We start from the raw sequence: 26667 nt of genomic DNA on the forward strand, positions 1-26667 counted from the left end.
GCTTCGGGCAGCCATACACTTGAAAGAAGTTCTTACAGATGGCGTAAGCTGCGGTCTCAGCGGTTTGGTCCCGAGTCGAGGTCACAACCACGAACTTAATCTAGTGGTCAACCATTACTTAATGTTCATACCCTTAATGGGCTAGGCCTATTGTTAAATAATCGATTATTAATACTTCCAACAGAGTGGAGGTTATGATGGTTTGTGTGAAGGCCCTCTGCTACAGAGGTTTGACCAGCTCACAATTCCTACAGAGTCGGCAGACTTCTTCCACCTTTAGTTTTCACAGTGGATGATACACTAGTCTTTACAGCCAATGAAAGTTTTTTTCTGGGCCGAAGTGAGCCCCTTTTTCATGTGCCTCTGTTGCCACTTGATGTAATAGATTTTGAGGAATCACCTCTTGCCAGGTGACAGATAGGGCCCATTGTAACTGTACTTTTCTTTTCAGCAATCCTTCTTTTAGGTGGAGCCTCTCCCATTGCCAGAGTATCTGTTTATTTCCAGGGGACAGGTTCTCTCTCCTCCCGTGTAGGCAGTTGGTTGAGGGCCACCCATTGCAGAAGTAGGGCGAGCTCTTCATCTTCCTGCTGAATCCATACTCACTCATCATGAGGCTGCTCCAACACTTCCCCCGTAATTTCTGCCCGTTCTGGTTCCCCAATAGCCGCCAATGTCCTGGCAAATCCGTGGAACTTCGGCACTTCATCAGCCTCCATCTCTTCATCCCGGTAAGGGCCAGGTTGCCCATAGGGGACTCTGGATAATGTGTCTGCATGGGTGTTTTCAGTCCCCCGCTTGTAGGTTATTCTGTACCAGTATTTGGCCATTCCAGCAACCCAGCATTGTTCCAAGGCACCTAATTTTGCATTTTCTAAATGGGTCAGAGTATTGTTATCCATGCGCACCTGTACTTCTGATCTAGATAGGTACTACGCAAACTTTTCTGTCATAGCCCAGACTAGTGCTTACAGTTCTAGTTTGAATGAGCTGTAATTGTCTGGGTTTCATTCAGAGTCATGAAGGGAGTGACTCGCATATGCAATCACCCTCTCTTTTCCATCTTGGATCTGCGAAAGCCCTGCTCCAAGCCCATGTAAGCTTCCATCTGTATGAAGAATGAAGGGTTGAGAAAAATCGGCATAGGCCAGGACTGGGGCCTCTCTCAGAGCCATTTTCAAGGTTTGGAATGCTTTCTCCTGGTGCTCTCCCCACTGAATTTTCAATTTTTCGCTCCTGCTGGTACTCCTTTCAACAGTTCCAAGAACGGCTTTTCATGAACCGTTGGTAATACTCAGTCAGTCCTAAGAAGGCACATGCATCTTTTACAGTTCTTAGGGTCGGCCAGTCTCGCACCACTGCATTCTTTTCATGAGATGGACGTATACCTTCTGCAGAGACCACATGCCCCAGGTACTCAATCTGGATGCGGAACTAGTGACATTTAGATGGTTTCACTTGAAGCCCATGCTTCTGTAGCCGGCTGAGTACTTGCTCAAGATGCTGTAAGTGTTCTTCAAAAGTGGGGGCAAATACATTTATGTCATCCAGATAGATGAGGGTGGCTTCAAAGTTCAAATCCCCCAAACACCTCTCCATAAGTCGCTGAAAAGTACCGAGAGCATTAGCCAATCCAAACAGCATTCGGTTGAACTTGTACAAGCCCATGGGTAGTATAAAGGCCGTCTTTGCTCGGTCATGTTCTGACATTAGCACTTGCCAGTACCCACTAGCCAGGTCTAGAGTGGAGAAGTATTTTGCATTCCCCAGAGTGGACAATGATTCTTCATTCTGGGGCAGTGGGTACGAATCTCAAACCGTACAGTCATTTAACTTGCGATAGTCCACACAGAACCGTAGGGGCCATATTTTTTACGCACGAGGAAAATGTGCGCAGTCCACGGGCTCTGACTCTCTCAGATGACTCCATTATGTAACATTTGTGCTTACATGCCTTTTACCTCCTGGTACATTTGTGGGGGAATCTGTCTGTAATGTTCTCTCACAGGTGCAGCATTACCTGTTGGGATCTCATGGGTGATAGCAGTCATACAACTGAAGTCATCCTCGTGTCTAGCGAACACTTCTTGATAACGTCCCAACAGAGTCTCCACTTGTTTCACCTGTTGTGATGTGAACTCTGCCAGCCCAGCCTAGGTTTGTTCTAGGATGTGATGCCCCCTTTTTTGCAATTGAGGTTCGAACACAGGGGTTGTCTATACAGCTACAGTACAAGGATCTTCCTTGTTTGCCTTTAATTGAACGATCTGTGTTGGTATAAGTTCTTCTGGCATGCCTTTAATTTTTCCGATTTCTTCCGAGTATCTTCTCTTAGGTTTACACACCGCACCGGTATCTTTCCATCACACACGGTAGCTAATGTCCTGGCTGTTAAGAGCCCCGATGGTAAACTTTTCACGGTTGCTGGTTTCAGTTGAACTTCAACCCCTTGCAACAAGGTGCATGCTCGAACAGGTAGTAAAATCACACTTTTGACCCGGAGGTAAATCAAGATTGGTGATGGCCGGTATGATCACCTTCCCTAATATCTTTCCTTCACAGGAGGCCTCTTGTGCCTGACCCGTCCGGATCAATTGCTAGAACACCTTCCTTTGTGGGGTATGCAGGCTCCATTGTTTCAGGAATGGGTTCTGAGATTCGCTAATCAGAAGACTTCCAAACTCTCAGAGTACATTCATTCCAAATATAACAGTATGTCCCTGCACGGGGTCTTCTGCGGTCAACACCACTACACCGCGACCGGGATGGGCAGTTGATTAGCGGCTGTCAACTTAATCACTGGCCCCCACTCTGGCCTCAAGGCTTCTGGAAAGTGTCTCTTAAAATACAGTATGTCTCAGGCATCGTGGTTACTTGAGAGCCTGTATCTACAAGGCAACGTACTGCCCATCCATCTATTTTTGCCCATACCAAGGGACTCACTGACACTAAATTGGTGGGACTATCAGTATTCCTTTCGGCTTTTCGGGCTCCGGGCGGCATCCCCCAGCCTTGGAGCCCTTTAGTTTAACAAGGGATGTCTTGGAGGCCGTCCACATTGTGGGCAGACCTGGGCCATATGTCCTAATTCTCCACCGTGATAATAAGTTAAGGGTTCTCTCCAATGAGACCCTCTTTCATCCCGACATGGCACTGAGAGGGTTTTGCTTCCGGGTGTACTTATTGAAGTATCGGTTGCGTTGTGCCGCATTTGAAGATGCATGCATCTTTCGTCGTCTGCGGTTTGGCACGGTAAATGCAACATGTAGTAATTTTAGAGGCGTCAATTTGCCGCCTAGAAATGTATGCGGTTGTTAGCGGAAGGAATGCGGCAAAAAAACGCATTACGGTCTGCGTGAACGCATGCTGCCACAAGCACATGTGTTTGCTTGCGTTTGTGAACGCATGCATTGCACCACAGGAAAACAGGTCTAGACACTGATTAGCCACCCCCCACATACAAAGTGATAAAGGGAGGGAGTGGACATTTGCAGGTCACTATTCAGCAGACAGAGAAGCTTTCCAGACGCAGCAGAGCAAACACAGGAAGGAATCTACACTCTGAACAATGTGAGTATATCCTAGCCAAAGTCTTTATTTTCTATTTTCTGTCTCTATATGTCCTAATTTCTGCCATTTCTTTCTTTCTGCATGCACCAGAATGTCATCTTCTTCTGAGGAGGAGCAAAGGCCTGGGCCTGCACCAGCCGAACATGTCAGTGAAGTGAGTACTCACCTCAGATTGGTAAGTATTCACCGTCACATCTACACATATGACAATTTTTTTTCCCTTTTTTTTAGAGCACTTCTTCCACTGCGGCAGAGGCTGAGCAGGAGCAGCGGGTTCATGGTCTGGTGGAAAGGCGGTAGCGTGTACATATACGTGGCTGACTGTTGTATTCGCACTTTACTCTTCTTGAATCTTCATTTCTTTACTTTCCTCTTTCTTTACATTTTTCTTCTGGACTCCTTTTTTCTTGACTTTCAATATTCATGCCATTTCTCTGCCTCTGTTTTCTTTCTTTTCCTTATGTTAATGTCTCCAACATTAATGTCTTTATTTATTTTTTAGGTTCCAGAATGGGATGAGGACCTCATTGAAAATGGCCTCCTTATCTCCCTGGTCCATGAGTGAGTCCCGTTGTGGGACACCTGGGTTCCACTGCACTCGGACAACGTGACGATTCAGCGGCTATGGAATGAGGTGGTCAAGGTGATGTGGGATGGCTGGGACAATGCCCTGACTCAGGTCCGAAATGCATTTTGTAAGTATTGCAATGCAGTGTGATGCAGCAGAGACCTTGGCCGGGATCACACAACTGTGTGTGATGAGAGAAACTCTGAGGAGTTTCTCTCATCACACACAGTTGTGTGAGCACAGCCAAAAGTCCATTGTCTAACCATTATTTTTTGTTTTCTCAACAGTGCTCAAAGTCAAAACACGTTGGCGTTCAATGAAGGACCGCTTCAACAAGGACCTTCGTCAAGAGAGCCATGTTCCTAGTGGATCTGGAGCAAGGATCCTAAAATATGAATACCACCGCATTCTGGCATTTTTGAGACCGGTCCTTGCCCAGAGAATGTAAGTATTTTTCAGTGTATTAGGTTGTGTTGTATTGCCATAATCTGTATGTTTCTATTCTTCAGGAGTTGGTGTTTTGTAAATGTTTGGTATTATTTTTTTTCCTTTTTTCACAGCACATGGAGCAGCACTCTTGACCCTGGTTCTGGAGGGGGTCCTTCATCAGACAGCCACGGACCCGTCCCGGCCATCCAGCAGCACTGCAGCAAGTGGGCCTGCCACACTAAATGGAGAAGAGGAAGCTGGTCCATCAGGTGTTCCCCTTTCCCAGTCCTCACCCTCTGCCCCTTTTTTGGGGGGCTCTTCCCGGTAGCGGCAGAGGGCCTCGAACAGGTCACTGATGCCCGAGTTTTTGCACTTCAGCTCGGTTTTTCATGATGGACTCAAGGCGATGGGTGACCGCCTGGATACTGCCATTAGCCATATGAATACAAGTATCTAGGAGGTCAACAAAAGCATAGACCAAGTAAAAGCCGACCTCCAGAGGCCAGCATATCATTTTATCATTTTTTTTATCAAATTGAACAGGGCATGTCGGAACACCTTACTCCTGATCTCATGTGTCATGCAGGCCTGCAATGCTGCTTACGTGCAGGCTATGCAGCAGAGTCTGTATTTTCAGCAGACAGTGGTGGCATATCCACCTGTGCCTACACCCTCACGCTCGATCTCAATGCTGACCTCTGCTGCATTCCACTGCACGGCCACCTCTATTCCAAGCACTGCCGGACACCACTACAGCACCACCACCATGCCGAGTACTGTTGAACAGCCTACCGCCACCACCATGACAACTGCTTCTCCTGCTTGGACCTCCTCCACTGCCACCACCATGCAGCAGCAGCAACAGCAGCAGCTGGGCACTGGCATGGCCTGGCCTTCCCCACGACCACAACCATGCAGCAGCAGCGGCACATGGACCCTCGCATGGCCTTCCCCACAACCATGCAGCAGCAGCGGCACACGGACACTGGCCTTGGCCTTCCCCACAACCATGCAGCAGCAGCACACGGACCCTGGCATGGCCTTCCCCAGCACCACAACCATGCAGCAGCATCGGCACACAGACACTGGCATGGCCTTCCCCACCACCACAACCATGCAGCTGCACAAGGACCCTGACAGGTCACCCACCATGGCCAGGCTGATAGAAATGCTCCCGTACTGCAGCACTGATCCCCAAAAGGTAAAGGCAACAGAAAGACAAAAATAAACAGAAGACTATTGCTATCCCTCCCCCCTCACCTCCCAATGTGTCTGTAATGTCTGGTTTGTCTCACCCTTCCAGTGTGTCTCTGCCCTCTAATTCGTCGAGCACCATCCCGAACTGCCAGACCCCAGTAATTTAATTGCCCCTTCTCCTGCCACCCCTGCATCGTCCACAGTGAGTCAAGCTTCACAGCTACATACCCCCCGTTTCCGGCACTCTACCCCAAGCAGGCACAGTTAATTTTTTTGGGGGTGTAAAAATAAATAATAATGTTTTTTGCCCTAAAAAATGTTTGGTTAATTGTGTATTTTGCCACCGGCAATACACACCTTGCGCCAAATAAAACACTGCACTGCACACTTTATTTTTTTGCCACCTCATAGCTCCAGTAGTTAGCAAGTACAACTAGATCTGTTTTGTATTAAACAGCCATTGTCTCTTCAGTCTGCGTCCAATAGATACTGCAGAACAGAATCAGGGTGCAATAACGTCAACAACCTTACCACTAACAACCTAAGTGGTTTGAAGAGGAAATACATAGAAGATAAGGTAAAGATAACAAAACATGTAGTTTATTAACAACAAATACTAGTAACATTTAAAACATAACTGGTACAGACCCAAAACCAACAGGACATTTTACACAATATTGTCCTGCCATGCCACATGTCCAATATCAGAATCAAAAAAGGCAGCAAATTAGTCCTGCATGTGACCAACTTCAGCAGTTGACTGCAGCGGGTGATGCTGGTAATCTGGCAATGGGTTTGCAACTGGTTCATCCAGTTCAATGTTGAGTTGCTCCTTAGCCATTATGTAATTGTGGAGAACAACACAGGCTCTGACCACCTCATTTTTAGATTAATGGCTGATGCAAGAAGGCGCCATTTTGAGACTAGAATCCCAAAGGTACATTCTACTGTTCTTCGGGCCCTGGTCAATCTGTAGTTAAAGATCCTTTTAGTGTGGTTCAAGTCCCGACTGGAATATGGCTTCAGTAGGTTTTCACACATCTGAAAGGCCTCATCCCCAACCATAACAAATGGCATCGGTGGGCCTTCAGTGTTGGGGAGAGGTCGTGGCCGAGGAAAATTAAAATTTTTGCCATACACACGGCGGCCCATATCCGAGTTCTTTTCTTAAAAGTCTGGGAATCGTTGGCACGGCCAAAAGCTCCAATGACCATGGCAAGGAAGCAACAGTCCGCATCGGCTATTGCCATGAGCACAACAGAAAAATATTTTTTGTAGTTGAAGTACTCCAATCCTGTTCTGGCTGGTTTGATAATGCGTATGCGCTTTCCATCCACCGCACACAAACAGTTGGGGAAATCACACACACTCTAGAATTTCTCTGCAATTCCCATCCACATGTCCTCGGTGGTTAGGGGTATAAATTCATCCCAGAGAACGTTCCAAAAAGCCCGGCAGGTGTCCACAACTATTCCAGACAGGGTGGAAATTACAAGCTGGTATTTGAAGTGGAGGGATGATAAGCTCACTCAGGTTGCCAGAAATCTGTAATAAAAAAATAAAAAATAAATTACAATTAATTCTATTTATGGTGTTGTTCTGCTAAAGACATAAAGGAAAATACAATGAATACATGTCAGACCAACAATAATTATGACTGGCATTTGTTTAGAATTGTTACGTACCTTAATGTTACCAGCAGACGTTCCTTTGCTGGAATCGCTCTACGGAGCTGGGTGTCTTGTCTCCGTATGGCTCCTTGGACATGACCAAACAAATCACAAAAGGAGTCTTGCGACATCCGGGTATATTCCGGGAATTTGTCCGGGTCGGCATTAAGCGCGCCATATAGCGTGTGATAGACTCCACGGCTCTCACGGAGTTCGATAATGGGGTGTCGCCAAAAACGCCTACGCCATGTGCTACTCCATCTATCGCAATTTCTGTGTTGCTCCCAAGAAAACGCACAGGCAAGAAACAGCTTGATGCTCAAATCCAGGTTGAAATAAAAGCTATCCATGCGAAGATCCATCATGACACAGGATACAGTAGCACACTGTTAAGATTTCAGCAGTCCTAGGGTCTATATATAGATATCCCATAATGCACACCCTATGTAGACCCATTGGCGGTGTCTGGTTATCTAGATTTTTCTCCTGTCAAATTTTCCACCATGCGCACAAAAAACGCAAACGCATGAAAAAATGCATGGAAAAGCGTGAAAACACGGCGTTTTATAAACGGCATGCGTTCCTGCATGCATCTAAAAAACGCTGCGTTTGTACATGTTTCTATGCGTTTTTTCCTGCACTTGCGGTTGCGGATTAAATGCTGCGGATTCGAACGCAAATGTGAAACTAGTCTTAGTCTCGGTCAGATCCTCCCTCATCGATTGGATCTCTTTTTGTAAATCTTCCAACCATCCTGGTTCAGCAGTTGCATTCACGGCCACCTCCCCGCTCCGGACCTTTGCCGCCGGGACTGTCACCCCCTGTTCCTGTTCGCTTGTGCGTGCCTCGCTTCCCTCTTCTGCAAAGATCATATGTGGGTTCACGCGCAAGCGCTCTCATAGTGCCTGCTTAAGCAATGTGTCTCTCATCCCAGTCACTAATTGGTTGTGCAACACCACATCAGGCGGCCCTACACCCAAGCCGTCTTTTCTGACTATGGCTGTATGAATCTATTGCAAAGCATTCATATACTGGGTCACTGTCTCACACTCTCTTTGACCCTGACTGATATTGTCAAAAGAAAGATGAGAGACACCAGATCCAACAATGCAGACAAGCTGAAAGCTGTAATCAAATCAACCTGGACTTCCATAACCCCTCAGCAGCACCACAGGCTGATCGCCTCCATGCCACGCCGCATTGAAAAAAGTAATTGAAGCAAAAGGAGCCCCAACCATGTATTGAGTGCATTTACTGAACATACAGTTCAGTAGGCCAACATTTCGGATTTTAAAATCATTTTTCAAGCTGCTGTTATAAAGTATTCTATTTTACTGAGATAATGACTTTTGGGTTTTCATTAGCTGTAAGCCATAATATCAATATTAACAGAAATAAAAAAGTGAAATAGATCACCCTGTTTGTAATGACTCTATATAATGAGTTTCACTTTTTGTATTGAAAAACTGAAATAAATTAACTTTTTGATGATATTCTAATTTTGTCAGAAGCACCTGTACGTATATAATCCAAAATTGCAGAATCCATTCTGGCAGTAACCCTAAACCAGGGAACCTCCATCAATTATGTCAAAATGCCGAAAAAGGAGAGATAAAAATGGAAAGTTCCTACTGTTCTCCTATGTTCACAAAAGTTCTCTGAGGTCTGGACATCACCCAATAGAGATGAGCTAATTATCAGAAATAAGATTACCAAATTAGCTCTGGCGCCTGTTTGTTCTTCCATCTTCAGTCTTCTTCCCTCTTGGGCACCTTTCTGGGTCTTATGTGAGTCACCCCATGACATCATGATGTCACATGAGACCCATTCAGTGCCAGAAGCTCCAAAGAATGAGAATGGAAAAGAACACCAGATCCTTAGAGAGGAAATGAACTGTGGATGACTAGGTGAGGATCGGTAAGGGTACCGTCACACAGTACCATTTTGATCGCTACGACGGTACGATTCGTGACGTTCTAGCGATATCGTTACGATATCGCTGTGTCTGACACGCAGCAGCGATCAGGGATCCTGCTGAGAATCGTACGTCGTAGCAGATCGTTTGGAACTTTCTTTCGTCGCTTGATCACCCGCTGACATCGCTGGATCGTTGTGTGTGACAGCGATCCAGCGATGTGTTCGCTTGCAACCAGGGTAAACATCGGGTAACTAAGCGCAGGGCCGCACTTAGTAACCCGATGTTTACCGTGGTTACCAGCGTAAAAGTAAAAAAAACAAACAGTACATACTCACATTCCGGTGTCTGTCCTCCGGCGTCTCAGCTTCTCTGCACTGTGAGCACCGGCCAGCCAGAAAGCGAGCACAGCGGTGACGTCTGACGTCTGACGTCACCGCTCTGCTTTCCGGCCGCTGTGCTTACACAGTGGAGAGAAGCAGAACGCCGGAGGACAGACACCGGTATGTAAGTATGTACTGTTTGTTTTTTTTACGTTTACGCTGGTAACCAGGGTAAACATCGGGTTACTAAGCGCGGCCCTGCGCTTAGTTACCCGATGTTTACCCTGGTTACCCGGGGACTTCGGCATCGCTCCAGCGCCGTGATTGCAAAGTGTGACCGCAGTCTACGACGCTGGAGCGATAATCATACGATCGCTGCGACGTCACGGATCGTGCCGTCGTAGCGATTAAAATGGTACTGTGTGACGGTACCCTAAGGCAAATGTTATGGGTTTTATTTTTACTCCTTCCTTGCCCTAAAAACAATCAAGGCTGCCATTTTATTTAATTTTAGTGAATTAAATTTGCCAAAAAATGTCATGAAATTCATAGTGAATTCGATTCACCTTGATTCAATTGAATCGTGATTAAGAGCCACACATAGCTTGTAGAATTTTTTTTTTTTTTATGAAATAATAGTGTTGAGCATTCCGATACTGCAAATATCGGGTATCGGCCGATATTCGCTGTATCGGAATTCCGATACCGAGTTCCGATATTTTTGTGATATCGGAAATCGGAATCGGAAGTTCCTATAAGTTCCCAGGCGTGTGCGGTGCATATGGTTCCCAGGGTCTGGAGGAGAGGAGACTCTCCTTCAGGCCCTGGGATCCATATTCATGTAAAAAATAAAGAATACAAATAAAAAATATGGATATACTCACCCTCGGACGGGCCCTTGCTCTCACCGGTGCAAGCGTCTGCCTCCGTTCCTAAGAATGCAGTGAGTGTAGGACCTGCGATGACGTCGAAACTTGTGATTGGTCGCGTGAGCGGTCACATGAGCGGTCACGCGACCAATCACAAGCCGCGACGACATCAAAGGTCCTTCACTCTGCATTTTTAGGAACGGAGGCAGAAGCTTGCAGCGGTGACAGCCAGGGGCCGTCGGAGGGGTGAGTATATCCATATTTTTTATTTTTATTCTTTATTTTTTAACATGAATATGGATCCCAGGGCCTGAAGGAGAATTTCCTCTCCTTCAGACCCTGGGAACCATCCAGGATACCTTCCGATATTTGTGTCCCATTGACTTGTATTGGTATCGGGTATCGGTATCGGCGATATCCGATATTTTTTGGATATCGGCCGATCCAATCCGATACCGATACTTTCAAATATCGGAAGGTATCGCTCAACACTATGAAATAATGAAAATTTTTCAACTATATTCAGTACAGAGATAGGAGGGGGTGGGCTGAATACTAGTCAGTGGCATGTATTTGGTTGGCTGCTAATTACTTTCAAAAAAGCATGAGGATATTCTTTGCATAGAGATTTTGTAGGGGATTTGAAGACATAGCATATTATATCAGCACCTGTAAGAGGAGTACTGTAAGTCTAAAATATACAAACCTGCAGAAAATGGCATAAATGCATTATTTTTCTTAAATTTATTATTCTCATCCAAAAAGTGATTGACATTGAACTCTTCTGGTTTTTCGAATTGTGAAGGGTCCCGCAATACAGTCGTCAACATGGTAATAATGTCTGTACCCTGAGAAAAAAGATAGAAATGAAGAATACACGTAACACATGAGCTGTCATCTGCTGACTGGTTTTATCATGGAATGCGTTTTTTGTCATTTGACAGACTAAAGCTGCTATAAGCAGCCCCTTATATGGAATCTATCATCAAGTTTTTGTTATGTAATCTGAAAGCAGCATGATGTAGGGACAGAAATGCTGATTGCAGCGATGTGTCACTTACTCGACTGTGTGTTGTTGTTTGAATAAAATCACTGTTTTATCAGCAGGAGATTATCACTAGAAGATTAGGTATCTCATGCTTCCTAGTTCTCTTAACTAGTGTGCTCATAAAAAAATGACAGCATGTAGCCCAGTAAGTGGTACATCTCTGAAATGAGGGTCTCAGTCCCTACATCATGCTGTTCTCAAATCTACTATATAATTGTCTAAGGGGTACTTCCGTCTTTCTGTCTGTCCTTTTGTCTGTCTGTCTTTCTTTCTGTCACGGATATTCATTGGTCGCGGCCTCTGTCTGTCATGGAATCCAAGTCGCTGATTGGTCGTGGCAAAACGCCAACGACCATTGCCACGACCAATCAGCGACGTGCTCAGTCCGGAAGTAAATGGCCGCTCCTTACTCCCCGCACTCAGTGCCCGGCGCCCACATACTCCCATCCATATATAAAGTACAAGTGACCAACAGCACTCACTTTTTAGGGGCGCTCGTTCCAAGTCCAGGGAACCCTCCTGAAGAAGCGTATATCCAAAAAATAAGAAGAACAGCGCTCCAAACGGGTGTTATGATCTAATAGAAAAAGTCTTTATTCCAGCCATGATAGGATAGCAACGATAGCATTGCTTGAAAAAGGCCGGATGTGCGGCCGAAACGTTGCTATCCTATCATGGCTGGAATAAAGACTTTTTCTATTAGATCATAACACCCATTTGGAGCGCTGTTCTTCTTATTTTTTGGATATACACATACTCCCATCCAGTCACCTCTCACACAGGGTTAATGCCGGCAGTAACGGACCGCGTTATGCCGCGGGTAACGCACTCCGTAACCGCTGCTATTAACCCTGTGTGTCCCCAATTTTTTACTATTGATGCTGCCTATGCGGCATTAATAGTAAAAAATGTAATGTTAAAAATAATAAAAAAAACAAAAAACCTGCTATATTCACCCTCTGTAGTCCACCGAGGCGCTCGCGCCGGCCGCCATCTTCCGTTCCCAGCAATGCATTGCGAAACTACCCAGAAGACTTAGCGGTCTCGCGAGACCGCTAAGTCATCTGGGTAATTTTGCAATGCATCCTGGGAACGGAAGATGGCGGCCGGCGCGAGCGGCTCTGCGGAGCTTCGGTGGATCCCAAGCGTCGGTAACCGCTTCCTGGATCCAGGCGCCAACGGAAGGTGAGTATATAACTATTTTTTATTTTAATTCTTTTTTTTTTGAACAGGGATATCATGCCCACATTGCTATATACGTGGGCTGCGCAATATGCAATGTGGGCTGCGCAATATACAATGTGGGCTGCGCAATATACTACTTGGGCTGCGCAATATACAACATGGGCTGTGCAATATACAACATGGGCTGTGCAATATACAACGTGGGCTGCGCAATATACAACGTGGGCTGCGCAATATACAACGTGGGCTGCACAATATACTACATGGGCTGCGCAATGTACAATGTGGGCTGCGCAATATTCAACGTGGGCTGTGCAATATACTATGTGGGCTGCGCAATATACTACGTGGGCTGTGCAATATACCACGTGGGCTGCGCAATATACAACGTGGGCTGCGCAATATACTACATGGGCTGCGCAATATACAACGTGGGCTGCGCAATATACAATGTGGGCTGCGCAATAAACAACGTGGGCTGTGCAATATACTATGTGGGCTGCGCAATATACCACGTGGGCTGCGCAATATACTACGTGGGCTGCACAATATACAACGTGGGCTGCGCAATGTACTATGTGGGCTGCGCAATATAATGCGTGGGCTGCGCAATGTACTGCGTGGGCTGCGCAATGTACTGCGTTGGCTGCGCAATGTACTGCGTTGGCTGCGCAATATACTACGTGGGCTGTGCTATGCACTATGCATACATATTCTAAAATACCCGATGCGTTAGAATCGGGCCACCATCTAGTGATATAATAAACTCCTGGTGATGGATTCCCTTTAAAGGGATTGACTCATCTTCATCTTCAGGAGCATGCTGTTCCTCTGCCTTTTGTTTACCTGGGGGGCAAGGTGCCCTCCTGATGATTGACAGTTCATGCGACTAGTCCAAACTGTGCACTTTTCAGTGCTGCAGGCAAACACAGTTTTACCTTTGCATCATCAGAGGAGCACATGAGAAATTCAGTGATCAATTTAGCATTAGACCAGTGATTACAACCTCTGTGGCAAAGAGCTTGTATGAGCTATTTTACTTGCCTAGGAGACCGTCCACTGCTGACAGACTGCAGAGATGGCCGGTAGCTTAGACAACAAGCGATAAAATATAAAATTAAAGATAAATTGTTTTTCATTTTACAAGCAGTATGAAATTTTAGCCATTTATCATGTTCAAATTACCCTTTCAGCCGACAGGTTTGCAAGTTAAGCATGGTACATTTTGGAGTGTATTTGCTAATATATTTGTGATCTGAGGACTTTTTTCATCTCTATTCTAGAAACTGCTTGAATTATCATCAGCATTAAAAATATGAAGCATCTTTTCTTAGATCTCAGTGGAATACTGTTCCTCTGTTATTTCTCTTAGGTATGTTTGAATGAATTGATAAATTGGGTGTTTCTAGCAGGGGACATGTCCCTCCGTTATCTGACATTGTCCAATGAATGATAGCACATTAGACTGTGTAGGTGCACACTCCTTTGACAATGGGAATGTTAACCCCCAGATGATAGACAATTCACATATTATTCTGGTGGAATAGCAGAGGAATGACTTGTATTTTTACAATCTCTATAAAAAATGCATATGTCAAGATGGATGATAATTTTCCTTTAAGGCATAGTCATTTTTTGTAAACTTCTGCTATTTATTTGTCATAACTTGTCATCATCGGTTGCCTTGAAACCACTCAGCAGTTTGGTGGATGGGTGTGTATCTTTGTAAAATCCAACTTAAAATCTGAGCTCTATGAAAACATTGGGGGAGTTACATCCATGTAGAGTCACTATGGGTAAATGTACATGAGGATGGCAATAATGGAAAGCTGCTGATTGGAGTTGGCTACAAGCCTCCTAATACTGCTGAACAGGTAGAGGATGAAATGCTGCAACAAATAAAAAAGGCAGCAAACAGTAATAGAGTTCTTACAATGGGGGATTTTAACTGTCCAGACATTCAATAGGACATAGAATCTTCTGGTTGTGCTAAAAGCTACAAGTTCTTATCCACAGTTCAGGACAATTGCCTCTCAGCTGGTAGATGAACCAATCAGGGGAGGTAATCTGCAGGATCTGGATCTGTCAAATAGACCAGATTCAATTTCAGGACTACAGGTCAGGGAGCATTTGGGAAGCAGTGACCATAGCATGGTAAGTTTCAATGTAATTTTCACTCAAACATTCAAAAGGGAAAATGCCAAAACCTGTAACTTTAGGAGAGCTGATTTCAACAAATTAAGGGAAGAGCTTAATCGTGTAGACTGAGGCCATGTCATGGTAACTGGGGATACAGAACATAAACTGGGCATTTTTAAGGAAATACTACTATAATCCTGCCGAAAACTTATATCGTCTGGTAACAAAATGTCGACCAGTTAAAAGACGATTAAGAACAGAATTATTGAAGACAAAGAAAAGGCTGACATGTTAAACAGACACTTTTCATCCGTGTTCACGAATGAACAGTCTGTTACAGGGATCATTCAACAATGCAAAGTTCACTACCTGATATAACTAGTTTAACACAAAAATAAATACACCTACATTAGGGCAATTTAAACATTGATAAATTCCTCGACCCAGATGGCATTCATCCACAGATACTGAGGGAATTTAGCTCAATAATTTCATATTCTTAGACTTTCTTGTAACAGGTTTATTTAAGAAAGGTAAGAAGGTGGATCCGGGCAACTTCTGTGGGAAACTATATGCAGATGGGTAAGGAATTGGCTAAATGACAGGAAACAAAGAGTCGTCATAAATGGTTCGTTCTCTAAATGGGATGTAGTCAGCAGTGGGGACCGCAGGGATCTGTGCTAGGACTTATGCTTTTTAACCTATTTATTAATGACCTTGTGGATGGGATTGAGAGTAAAGTGTCAGTCTTTGCTGATGACATCAAACTATGTAGGATATTAAAATCTGACCTTGACATTACAATATTGCAAAATTATATGAATAAGATGACTGAATGGGTAAACATTTGGCAAATTACATCTAATGTAGATAAAGATAGAGTAATGCACCTAGGACAGAGTAATCCTGTTGATGCATATACATTAACTGGGAGTATCCTCGTTACTAGAGATCAGGAGAAGGACTTGGTTATTCTGGTTACAAGTAAGCTGAGCAGTAGTACTCAATGTCAAGCAGTAGCAACAAAAGCAAACAAGGTTTTAGGGTGTATAGGAAGAGAGATCAAATCCCGCTATCCCAATGTATTGTTACCCCTTTATAAATCCCTGGTGAGGCCACATCTAGAATATGAGATCCAGTTTTGGGCTCCACATTTTAAAAAGGATATTCAGAAGTTAGAATCAATTCAAAGACAGGCAACTAAATTATTACAAGGGATGGAAGGCCTCTCATATGATGAAAGGTTGGAAAAGTTGGGCTTATTTAGCTTAGAAAAAGGCGCGTCAGAGGAGATTTCATTTACATATACAGTATAAATATATGTGTGGCCAGTAGGGTTGATCGATCACACTAAAAATCGGATCGGAAAGGATCGGTCCGATCACACTTGAAAATTAGCGATCAGGAATTCCGATTTCCGATCCTCATTGAAGTCAATGGGGATAAAAAAAATTGGAATTCCTAAAACACCTATTTTACATTGTGGTATTTTCTAAATGACTAAAAATGGTAAAATAACATGTACAATTGGTAATCGGAGGCAGCGGAGCCAGAGAAATCAAATAATAATGGGCACAAGTACTGTTTTTAGTATGAATAGCGGTTATAATGGGGCACATTTGGTCTACGGGTCAAAATAATAACGTAATGCTTGGCAAACTCTTTGGAATTTACTTTTTCTTCATTCATTTCATTTTATTTTTCAACGGTGGGCACGGCGTTGTAGATACCATTATCATGCTTGTGGATCTCCCAGGCCGAGCTGCCTGCTTTGCTCTTTTTCTGCTTAGATCAACGGCAAAAACGGTTCTTAAATGATTGTCTGTCGCTTCCGCTGCAATCTACGCCTGAGATGCAGGGAGGCCATACACTGGAACCAGCGGGGAAAACCACAAAATTCACTATAGATACTGATGACCCGAAATCACACCAACATCTTTCTGACCCACGTCGCACACGACAAGATGCTGGAAGGCTCTAGTCTACAGCTAACGCCCAGTCGCCACAGTCAATAAAAATGTTGAAGAGATCTAAAGCTGCGCACCACAATCCAATATAGAGTGCGCTGTAGCAAGAGTCCTACCTACATTTTTGTCTGCACATCATTCCGCGGCAGCAGCATTGATGCCATGTTTGCTGTTCCTTGCCCTGGGTACAATAAATGGTACCGAGTTCTACCCACTATTAATTTCAATTTTTTTTTGTTACCTTTCATCCTTTTTTAAATAGCTCATTCTGATAGCTTTTTTAAGAAAATGTGTTTATTTAAAAAAAAATAAAATAAATAATAATAATTTTGCTTGCCCTATTCCTCTGTTGTGTCGGAGTAGGTTTAAATATAAGAACTTTGAATGGTTCAGCGACATTTGAAAAATACACCGTCCAGGAGGCCTGTCTCAGGGGACTCTCACAGGGAGGGGTCCGCGTTCAGCTTGCCACGCAGCAGCAGGGAGTCTCCAGGGGTACCACGAGGAGGAATGGACTCACCCTCATACACTGTTTCGTCTTCTGCTTAGACTTATTTTTTTCTTCTTCTGCATTTTATCATTCTGCTTATTCTTGTTCTGCTTATTCTTTTTTTTCCTGGTCTTAAGGTATCTGGTTCTTCTGGTTCTGGTGCTTTGGGTACTGGTGCTTCTGGTACTTCCATTTCCTAAACCTTTGCTTCATCTTCTTCTTCCTCTGGTTCTTCTTTCTCTGGTTCCGGTTCTTCTTCTTCCTCTGGTTCTTCTCCCTCTTGTTCCGGTTCTTCTTCTTCTGGTTGTTCTTCTTCCTCTGGGTCCGGTTCCTCTTCTTCCTCTGGTTCTTCTACCTCTTGCTCTGGTTCTTCTTCTTCCTCTGGTTCTTCTTCCTCTTGTTCCGATTGTTCTTCTTCCGGTTGTTCTTCTTCCTCTGATTCCGGTTCTTCTTCTTCCTCTGGTTCCGGTTCTTCTTCTTCCGGTTGTTCTTCGTCTGGTTCTTCTTCTTCTAATTCTTCATGTTCTTCTTCTTTTGGTTCTTGTATTTATAATTGTAATTAGTGAAGCATGTAGTTCAGGTGCACGGAGGAACAGCAAGAAGTACCAGTGTCTGAAAGCACATTCGTGGACCAGCTGATGTTAATGGAACCCGGATATGCAGTAGAAGGAACCTGTGGCAAAGACATTATCGAGAACCAGCTGGTTGTGCTGGGACTCTGTTATTAAGCAGAAGGTATAAGTGCTATTGGCACTAGTGACAACCATCTGGTGCTGTTGGAACCCTGTTATTAAGCAGAAGGTATAAGTGCCATTGCCACTAGCGAGAACCATCTGGTGCTGCTGGAACCCTGTTACTAAGCAGAAGGTATAAGTGCCATTGGCATTAGTGAGAACCATCTGGTGCTGCTGGAACCCTGTTACTAAGCAGAAGGTATAAGTGCCATTGGCACTATCAAGAACCATCTGGCGGTTCTGGAACTCATATTGGACTGCAGGGTTAACATGTGTTACTAACCCCCAAAATAAAGGACAGCTTCTGTTACTGGAACCCGGAGCCACAGCAGGAGGCGCCTGGACTACCTGCACTCTGGAGACCCAGCTAACTCTACTGAGGCATGGAGCAGAAGCAGATCAAGTTGTGCATCTCCCCGATTACCAGTCTACGTTACCGGAACCCGGAGCCAAGCTAGGAGGCAACTGTCCTGCCGGCACTCTTGAGAACCAGCTAACAGAGGAAACAGTGCAGGGCAACAGCGGGTGGTGCTGAGGCCCAGTGGTACAGGATTCATTGTAGGTGGACAGCAGAATTTGAATTGCCAGTAGCACAGCCAGAGTCCAGCTTGCGCTGCTGAACCCCGACAACACAGCAGTGGGTGTTCACTGTGCTACGTGCACTCCCGAGCAATAGCTAGCGGTGCTGAGGCCCAGGCAGACAGGATTCATTGTAGGTGGACAGGAGAATTTGAATTGCCAGTAGCACAGCCAGAGTCCAGCTTGCGTTGCTGAACCCCGACAACATGGCAGCGGGTGTTCACTGTGCTACTGACACTTCAGAGCAACAACTGATGGTGCTGAAGCCCAGGTGGACTGGAGTATTTGTAGGTGGACTGGAGTATTTGTAGGTGGACTGGAGTATCTGATTTACCAGTGGCACAGCCAGAGTAAAGCTTGTGGTGCTGAACCCCATAAAAAAAGCAGCGGTTGTTCACTATGTGACTGACACTTCCGAGCAACAGCTGACGGTGCTGAAGCCCAGGTGGGCTGATCAATCTAGTGGTGCCAGAGGGCCAAGTGCGGACCTGGAGACTGTTGCCAGACATGTATTTATTCAGTCTCATCTGGCGCAGGGCTTGCAAGGTCTGGCGAGATCCAGGCCTGGTTCATCTTTATAAAAGTTACGCAGTCAACATTATCGTTGGTCTGTTAGGACTCCACCAGCGGCGCTAAAGACACGCTCCAATAACACACTGGCAGCGGGACAGGCCAGCACCTCCAAGGCATACTGGCTAAGCTTTCGCCATATATCAAGCTTGGAGACCCTAAACTTAAAGGGGGCAGAACCATCCTGGGACACACTGACATGGCTGGACATGTAGTCTGCCACCATCTGATGGTAATGCTGCGTCCTGCTGAATGGAACTGTATGGGATGGTGCATGACGTGGTTGCAGGCACACAAAACTTTGCCACATTTTGGCAAGACTGAACTGGCCTTCTGCAGAGGTTCTGCTCCTGCTCTGTGAATGACTTCCTCCCCGTCCTGGAGGCACTGAGCTGCCATGTGAAACACTCAAAGCAGTCCTCTCAGGTGGACATGAGGACATCATCGAATGTACCAGTGTGTCTTGGAACTCTTGCATTTTACGATCCCGGTTCAACGGTGTTATCAGGGTTTGTAGGTTGTCCCGGTAGCGAGGATCCAGGAGGCTGGCCACCCAGTAATCATCAGTGTTGAGAATGTGAGCAATATGGCGGTCATTTCGAAGGCACTGCAGCATGAAATCACTCATGTGTTGCAGACTGCCGACTGGCCATGCCCCACTGTCCCCTGCTTGAGGCATGCTCTCTGTCTCCTCTGCATCCCCCCATCCTTGCTGTAAATGATGACTACCAGTGTGTGGTGTACCATCCTCTTCTGGCCATACTACTTCCTCCTCCAATTCCTTCTCCTCCTCTTCATCAAAAAGTGTCCCCTGTCTGGACCTTTGTGAGTTGCCATGTTGCCTGGCTAACAACCTACCCATAGAACTGTGGGTAGACTGTCCTGATACAAAAGGCATTGTCAGCATTTGTTCTTCCTCCTCCTCCTCATCCAAAACTGCATTTCTGATCCCTAGCATAGTTTTTCAAGGAGGCATATGAGGGGTACAGTGATGCTGACTATGGCATCATCCGCGCTCGACATGAGAGTGGAATCAGGAAAGGGCCGCAAAACACTGCAGATGTCCTTCATGTAAGCCCACTCGGCACATGTGAAGTGTGGCCTGTGAGCTGTGCGACTCGTTTGCGCCTGATGCAGCTGGATTTCCATTACTGCCTGCTGCTGCTCATACAACCTCTCCAGCATATGCAACGTGTAATTCCACCTAGTGTGGACGTCACATATGAGGCGGTGTTCAGGCAGGTTAAATCTTTGCTGCAGAGCTGCAATGCGCGCATTGTGTACACTCGAACGGCGCAAGTGAGCGCACTCGCCACAGACCTTGTGCAGAAGATCTTCAAGATCCGGATAGCTTTTAAGAAAACTCTGCATGACCAAATTTAACACATGTGCCAGGCATGGGATGTGAGTCAGATTGGCTAGACCCAGAGCTGCCACCAGGTTTCGCCCATTATCACACACCACCATTAGGGTTGAGCGAAACGGATCGGTCATTTTCATAAGTCGCCGACTTTTGGCAAAGTCGGGTTTCATGAAACCCGACCCGATCCCAGCGTGGGATCGGCCATGCGGTACACGATCTTCGCGCCAAAGTCGCGTTTCATATGACGCTAAAAGTGCCATTTCTCAGCCAATGAAGGTGCACGCAGAGTGTGTGCAGCGTGATGACATAGGTCCTGGTCCCCACCATCTTAGAGAAGGGCATGGCAGTGATTGGTTTGCTTTCTGCGGCGTCACAGGGGCTATAAAGGGGCGATCCCGCCGACCGCCATGTTACTGCTGATGATCTGAGCATAGGGAGAGGATGCTGCCGCTTCATCAGAAGCAGCGATAGCGTTAGGCAGGGTATATTAACCCCCAAACCGCTTGTGCTGTAGCGATTTCCACTGTCCAACACCACCTTTTGTTTGCAGGGACAGTGGAGGCAAGATTTCTGGCTAGCTTATAAGGCTCCCTGATCGCTGCGTTGCTGTGTGTACGCCGCTGTGCAAACTAACTGCTTTTTTAAAAGCACAAATCCTGTTGCTCCTTCCTTTCTGCACAGCTATCTTGTTTGTTTGTCCTCATTTTTTGTGTGCAGCAGTCCTTTTAATTGCTGCCTGCCATACTTTTCAGAGATTATTGTAGGGAGATAGTAATTGTAATACGGTCCCTTTTTTTTTTTTTTTTAATATCTTCCAGCCACTTTCAGCCCCTGAAATTGTGTAGTGTAAAACAGTGGGCCTGTATTTTTCTGCACTGTCTCACACCTAAGAAGGGAGATTTATATTGCCAATCAGTGCATCTGTGCCAGTGCTGTCTGTGGTATCTGTCATTCATTTTGTGCCACAGGAAATATACTGTGATATAGTGGGCCTCATTTATTCACTTGTCTCCCATACCAAAATAAAAAAAAAATTAAATAAAGGGAGAATAATCTTGGCAAATCTGTGCCAGTGCTGTCTGTGGTATCTGCCATTCATTTTGTGCCGCAGGAAATATACTGTGATATAGTGGGCCTGATTTATTCACTTGTCTCCCATATAAAAAAAAAAGGGAGAATAATCTTGCCAAATCTGTGCATCTGTGCCAGTGCTGTCTGTGGTATCTGTCATTCATTTTGTGCCACAGGAAATATACTGTGATATAGTGGGCCTGATTTATTCACTTGTCTCCCATACCAAAAAAGAAAAAAAAATAAATAAAGGGAGAATAATCTTGGCAAATCTGTGCATCTGTGCCAGTGCTGTCTGTGGCATCTGTCATTCATTTTGTGCCACAGGAAATATACTGTTGCATGTAGGATAGCTGCGGAGACACTATCACGTGTTTCTCAACGCAAGCAGTGGATAACCAGGCCTTTCCCCGGGAAGGAACAACCACGGGAAGGGCAGCATCCAATAAAGGAAAACATCCAATACAGGAAAACCACCTATGCCAAGCATGGTATCCATCCACAGACAGCTGTTTCGGGGTGTTTGCCCCTCATCAGTGTGGAGTAGGAATCTGGCTATTAGGAGCAGTGCCTAGTAAAAGGCTGTAAAGGCACAGATGATTGGCCTCCGGGAGACCAAAACATCCAACTCCGCAGCTATCCTACATGCATTTGCATATTTCCCATAAGGGATGGGGGCAGTGTTCTGGATCACTGCGTTGAGAAACATGTGATGGTGTCTCCGCGGTGTTGGATGTTTTGGTCTCCCCGAGGCCAATCATCTGTGCCTTTACAGCCTTTTACTAGGCACTGCTCCTAATAGCCAGATTCCTACTCCACACTGATGAGGGGCAAACACCCCGAAACAGCTGTCTGTGGATGGATACCATGCTTGGCATAGGTGGTTTTTCTGTATTGGATGTTTTCCTTTATTGGATGCTGCCCTTCCCGTGGTTGTTCCTTCCCGGGGAAAGGCCTGGTTATTCACTGCTTGCGTTGAGAAACACGTGATGGTGTCTCCGCAGCTATCCTACATGCATTTGCATATTTCCCATAAGGGATGGGGGCAGTGTTCTGGATCACTGCGTTGAGAAACACGTGATGGTGTCTCCGTGGTGTTGGATGTTTTGGTATCCCCGAGGCCAATCATCTGTGCCTTTACAGCCTTTTACTAGGCACTGCTCCTAATAGCCAGATTCCTACTCCACACTGATGAGGGGCAAACACCCCGAAACAGCTGTCTGTGGATGGATACCATGCTTGGCATAGGTGGTTTTTCTGTATTGGATGTTTTCCTTTATTGGATGCTGCCCTTCCCGTGGTTGTTCCTTCCCGGGGAAAGGCCTGGTTATTCACTGCTTGCGTTGAGAAACACGTGATGGTGTCTCCGCAGCTATCCTACATGCATTTGCATATTTCCCATAAGGGATGGGGGCAGTGTTCTGGATCACTGCGTTGAGAAACACGTGATGGTGTCTCCGTGGTGTTGGATGTTTTGGTATCCCCGAGGCCAATCATCTGTGCCTTTACAGCCTTTTACTAGGCACTGCTCCTAATAGCCAGATTCCTACTCCACATTGATGAGGGGCAAACATCCCGAAACAGCTGTCTGTGGATGGATACCATGCTTGGCATAGGTGGTTTTCCTGTATTGGATGTTTTCCTTTATTGGATGCTGCCCTTCCCGTGGTTGTTCCTTCGCAGGGAAAGGCCTGGTTATTCACTGCTTGCGTTGAGAAACACGTGATGGTGTCTCCGCAGCTATCCTACATGCATTTGCATATTTCCCGTAAGGGATGGGGGCAGTGTTCTGGATCACTGCGTTGAGAAACACGTGATGGTGTCTCCGCGGTGTTGGATGTTTTGGTCTCCCCGAGGCCAATCATCTGTGCCTTTACAGGAAATATACTGTGATATAGTGGGCCTGATTTATTCACTTGTCTCCCATACCAAAATAAAAAAAAATTAAATAAAGGGAGAATAATCTTGGCAAATCTGTGCCAGTGCTGTCTGTGGTATCTGTCATTCATTTTGTGCCACAGGAAATATACTGTGATATAGTAGGCCTGATTTATTCATTTGTCTCCCATACCAAAAAAGAAAAAAAATTAAATAAAGGGAGAATAATCTTGGCAAATCTGTGCATCTGTGCCAGTGTTGTCTGTGGTATCTGTCATTCATTTTTTGCCACAGAAAATATACTGTGATATAGTGGGCCTGATTTATTCACTTGTCTCCCATATCAAAATAAAAAAAAATTAAATAAAGGGAGAATAATCTTGGCAAATCTGTGCCAGTGCTGTCTGTGGTATCTGTCATTCATTTTTTGCCACAGAAAATATACTGTGATATAGTGGGCCTGATTTATTCACTTGTATCCCATATATAAAAAAATAAATAAATAAAGGGAGAATAATCTTGCCAAATCTGTGCATCTGTGCCAGTGCTGTCTGTGGTATCTGTCATTCATTTTGTGCCACAGGAAGTATACTGTGATATAGTGGGCCTGATTTATTCACTTGTCTCCCATATAAAAAAAATAAATAAATAAATAAAGGGAGAATAATCTTGCCAAATCTGTGCATCTGTGCCAGTGCTGTCTGTGGTATCTGTCAGTCATTTTGTGCCGCAGGAAGTATACTGTGATATAGTGGGCCTGATTTATTCACTTGTCTCCCATATATAAAAAAAAAAAAATTAAATAAAGGGAGAATAATCTTGCCAAATCTGTGCATCTGTGCCAGTGCTGTCTGTGGTATCTGTCAGTCATTTTGTGCCACAGAAAATATACTGTGATATAGTGGGCCTGATTAAATCCTGCATTCTCCCACACATAAAGAGGGAAATTTCTATTGACAGTGTGTGCATCTGCGTGCGTCAGTCATGTTCGTGGCATATCTGCCAGCCTCTTTCTGCCAATCAAACTGTGTAGTGTAATACAGTGGGCCTCATTTTTTCCAGCATTCTCCCACACATAAAAAAGGGAGATTTTAATTCACAACAAGTTTACGTACACCTTCTACCTGCTTGTACAGGACCACATAACGGTTGTTAGTTTGGTTTAATTTTTCCAAGAATGAGGAAGTCTGGTGGAAGAGGTCGTGGCCGTGGACGGTCATTGCCAGCTGGTAATGATGGTGGTGGTGGTGGAGTATCTGGTGGTAGTGGGAAAAGCAAAATAGCACCTAAGTCTCAAGTTGTTGAGCCAGCGTCATCGTCTGGCTACACAAGGCCTCGAAGGCTCCTTTTTCTGGGAGTAGGAAAACCGCTTTTAAAGCAGGAGCAGCAGGAACAAGTTTTGGCTTTCATTGCTGACTCTGCCTCTAGCTCTTTCGCCTCCTCCTCGGAAAGTGCCAAATGTAAGAGCAGTGCGTCGTCAGTGGATGTTCCCGGTCAGGGACAAGTCGCTTCCTTGTGTTCTTCACCCAGAACAACAGAAAAGGATGCGTCAGGCGACACAACAGGTTACTCCATGGAGCTGTAACATATAAGAAGAAAATAAAAGCGCACTCACCAGTTTTGAACTATCAGGGTGGTTTATTCACATGTAATCATGCAGTGCAGGGAGGGTTTGTGAATACAAAGAGGATGACAGCTGTTTCGTGCTAGGTATGCACTTCAACAGATCCAAACATGGAGCTATTTACACATACCATTCCTGGGTTAGAAAGGGAAATTGTTAACAGGCCATGCCCATTACAAGATGAATCGGACATGGAGTGCACAGATGCACAGCCACAGCCAGATTATTATGCTGTTCCTTTGACTCAGATCAGAACATTGCCCTGGCAGTGTACTGATCCAGAATCTGACCCTGATGACACTATTAAGCCCCGTCACGAACGCTATAGCACCAGCTTACACGGTGACCCAGAGGAAGGTGCCCAGGACATAGAAGAGGAGGTCATAGATGACACAGTTGTTGACCCTGATTGGCAGCCATTGGGGGAACAGGGTGCAGGCGGCAGTAGCTCTGAAGCGGAGGAGGAGGAGCCGCAGCAGGCATCAACATCGCAACAGGTTCCATCTGGCAGGCCCGTATCTGGTCAAAAATGTGTGGCAAAACCAAAACCAGTTGTAGGACAGCATGGCCATCCGGTTAAAGTAGCTCAGTGTGCAATGCCTGAAAAGGTATCCGATAGTAGGAAGAGTGCAGTCTGGTATTTTTTTAACCAAGATCCAAATGATCAGTGCAAAGTCATCTGTAAGAAATGCTCAAGGACCTTCAGCAGAGGTCAGAATGTTAAAAATCTAAATACAAGCTGCATGCGTAGACATTTAACCACCATGCACTTGCAAGCCTGGACTAACTACCAAACGTCCCTTAACATTGTAGCACCCTCTCACAATGAAGCTAGTCAGCAACGCTACATTCCTTCCCTCACTGTAAGCCCACCGTTTACCACACCACCTGCAGTAAATGTGGCGGTTTCGTCGCAAGGCCAAAGCCGTCAGGGAATCACCAGGTTCGTGGTAGGAAACACTGTATGTAGGGCAACAGCAAGAATACCATCACCAACACTCTCTCAGTCTGCCATGTCCACCGGCACCCCCGCTAGTTCCACCCTATGCAGTTCTCCAGTCCAGCTCACCCTACATGAGACTCTCGTTAGGAAAAGTAAGTACTCATCCTCGCATCCGCGTACACAGGGTTTGAATGCCCACATTGCTAGACTAATCTCGTTAGAGATGATGCCCTACCGTTTAGTTGAAACCGAAGCTTTCAAAGCCCTGATGGACTACGCTGTACCATGCTACGAGCTACCCAGTCGACACTTCTTTTGGAGAAAAGCCATCACAGCCATCCACCAGCATGTAAAAGACTGCATTGTCCATGCACTCAGACAATCTGTGAGTAGAAAGGTGCACCTGACAACAGATGCATGGACCAGTAGGCATGGCCAGGGACATTACGTCTCCATCACGGCACACTGGGTTGATGTGGTGGATGCAGGGTCCACAGGGGACAGCAATATTGGGACAGTTCTTCCTAGCCCACGG

General features: G+C 45.5%; 1 protein-coding gene across 1 annotated transcript in view; it reads right to left on the minus strand.

Moving 5' to 3' along the window:
- Positions 1–1007: 1007 nt before the first annotated feature.
- The window catches only part of LOC143803754 (cytochrome P450 2A4-like), a 170877-nt gene continuing 145217 nt past the window's right edge, over positions 1008–26667 (minus strand). Inside the window, exons 3-4 of the mRNA XM_077281527.1 lie at positions 11248–11389; positions 1008–1108 (exon numbers count right to left, since the gene is read on the minus strand). Coding sequence (XP_077137642.1) covers positions 1008–1108; positions 11248–11389 — 243 coding nt within the window. The remainder of the gene's footprint in view (positions 1109–11247; positions 11390–26667) is intronic.

Source organism: Ranitomeya variabilis, chromosome 2 (assembly GCF_051348905.1).
Source record: "Ranitomeya variabilis isolate aRanVar5 chromosome 2, aRanVar5.hap1, whole genome shotgun sequence".
Classification (NCBI taxonomy): Eukaryota; Metazoa; Chordata; class Amphibia; order Anura; family Dendrobatidae; genus Ranitomeya; species Ranitomeya variabilis.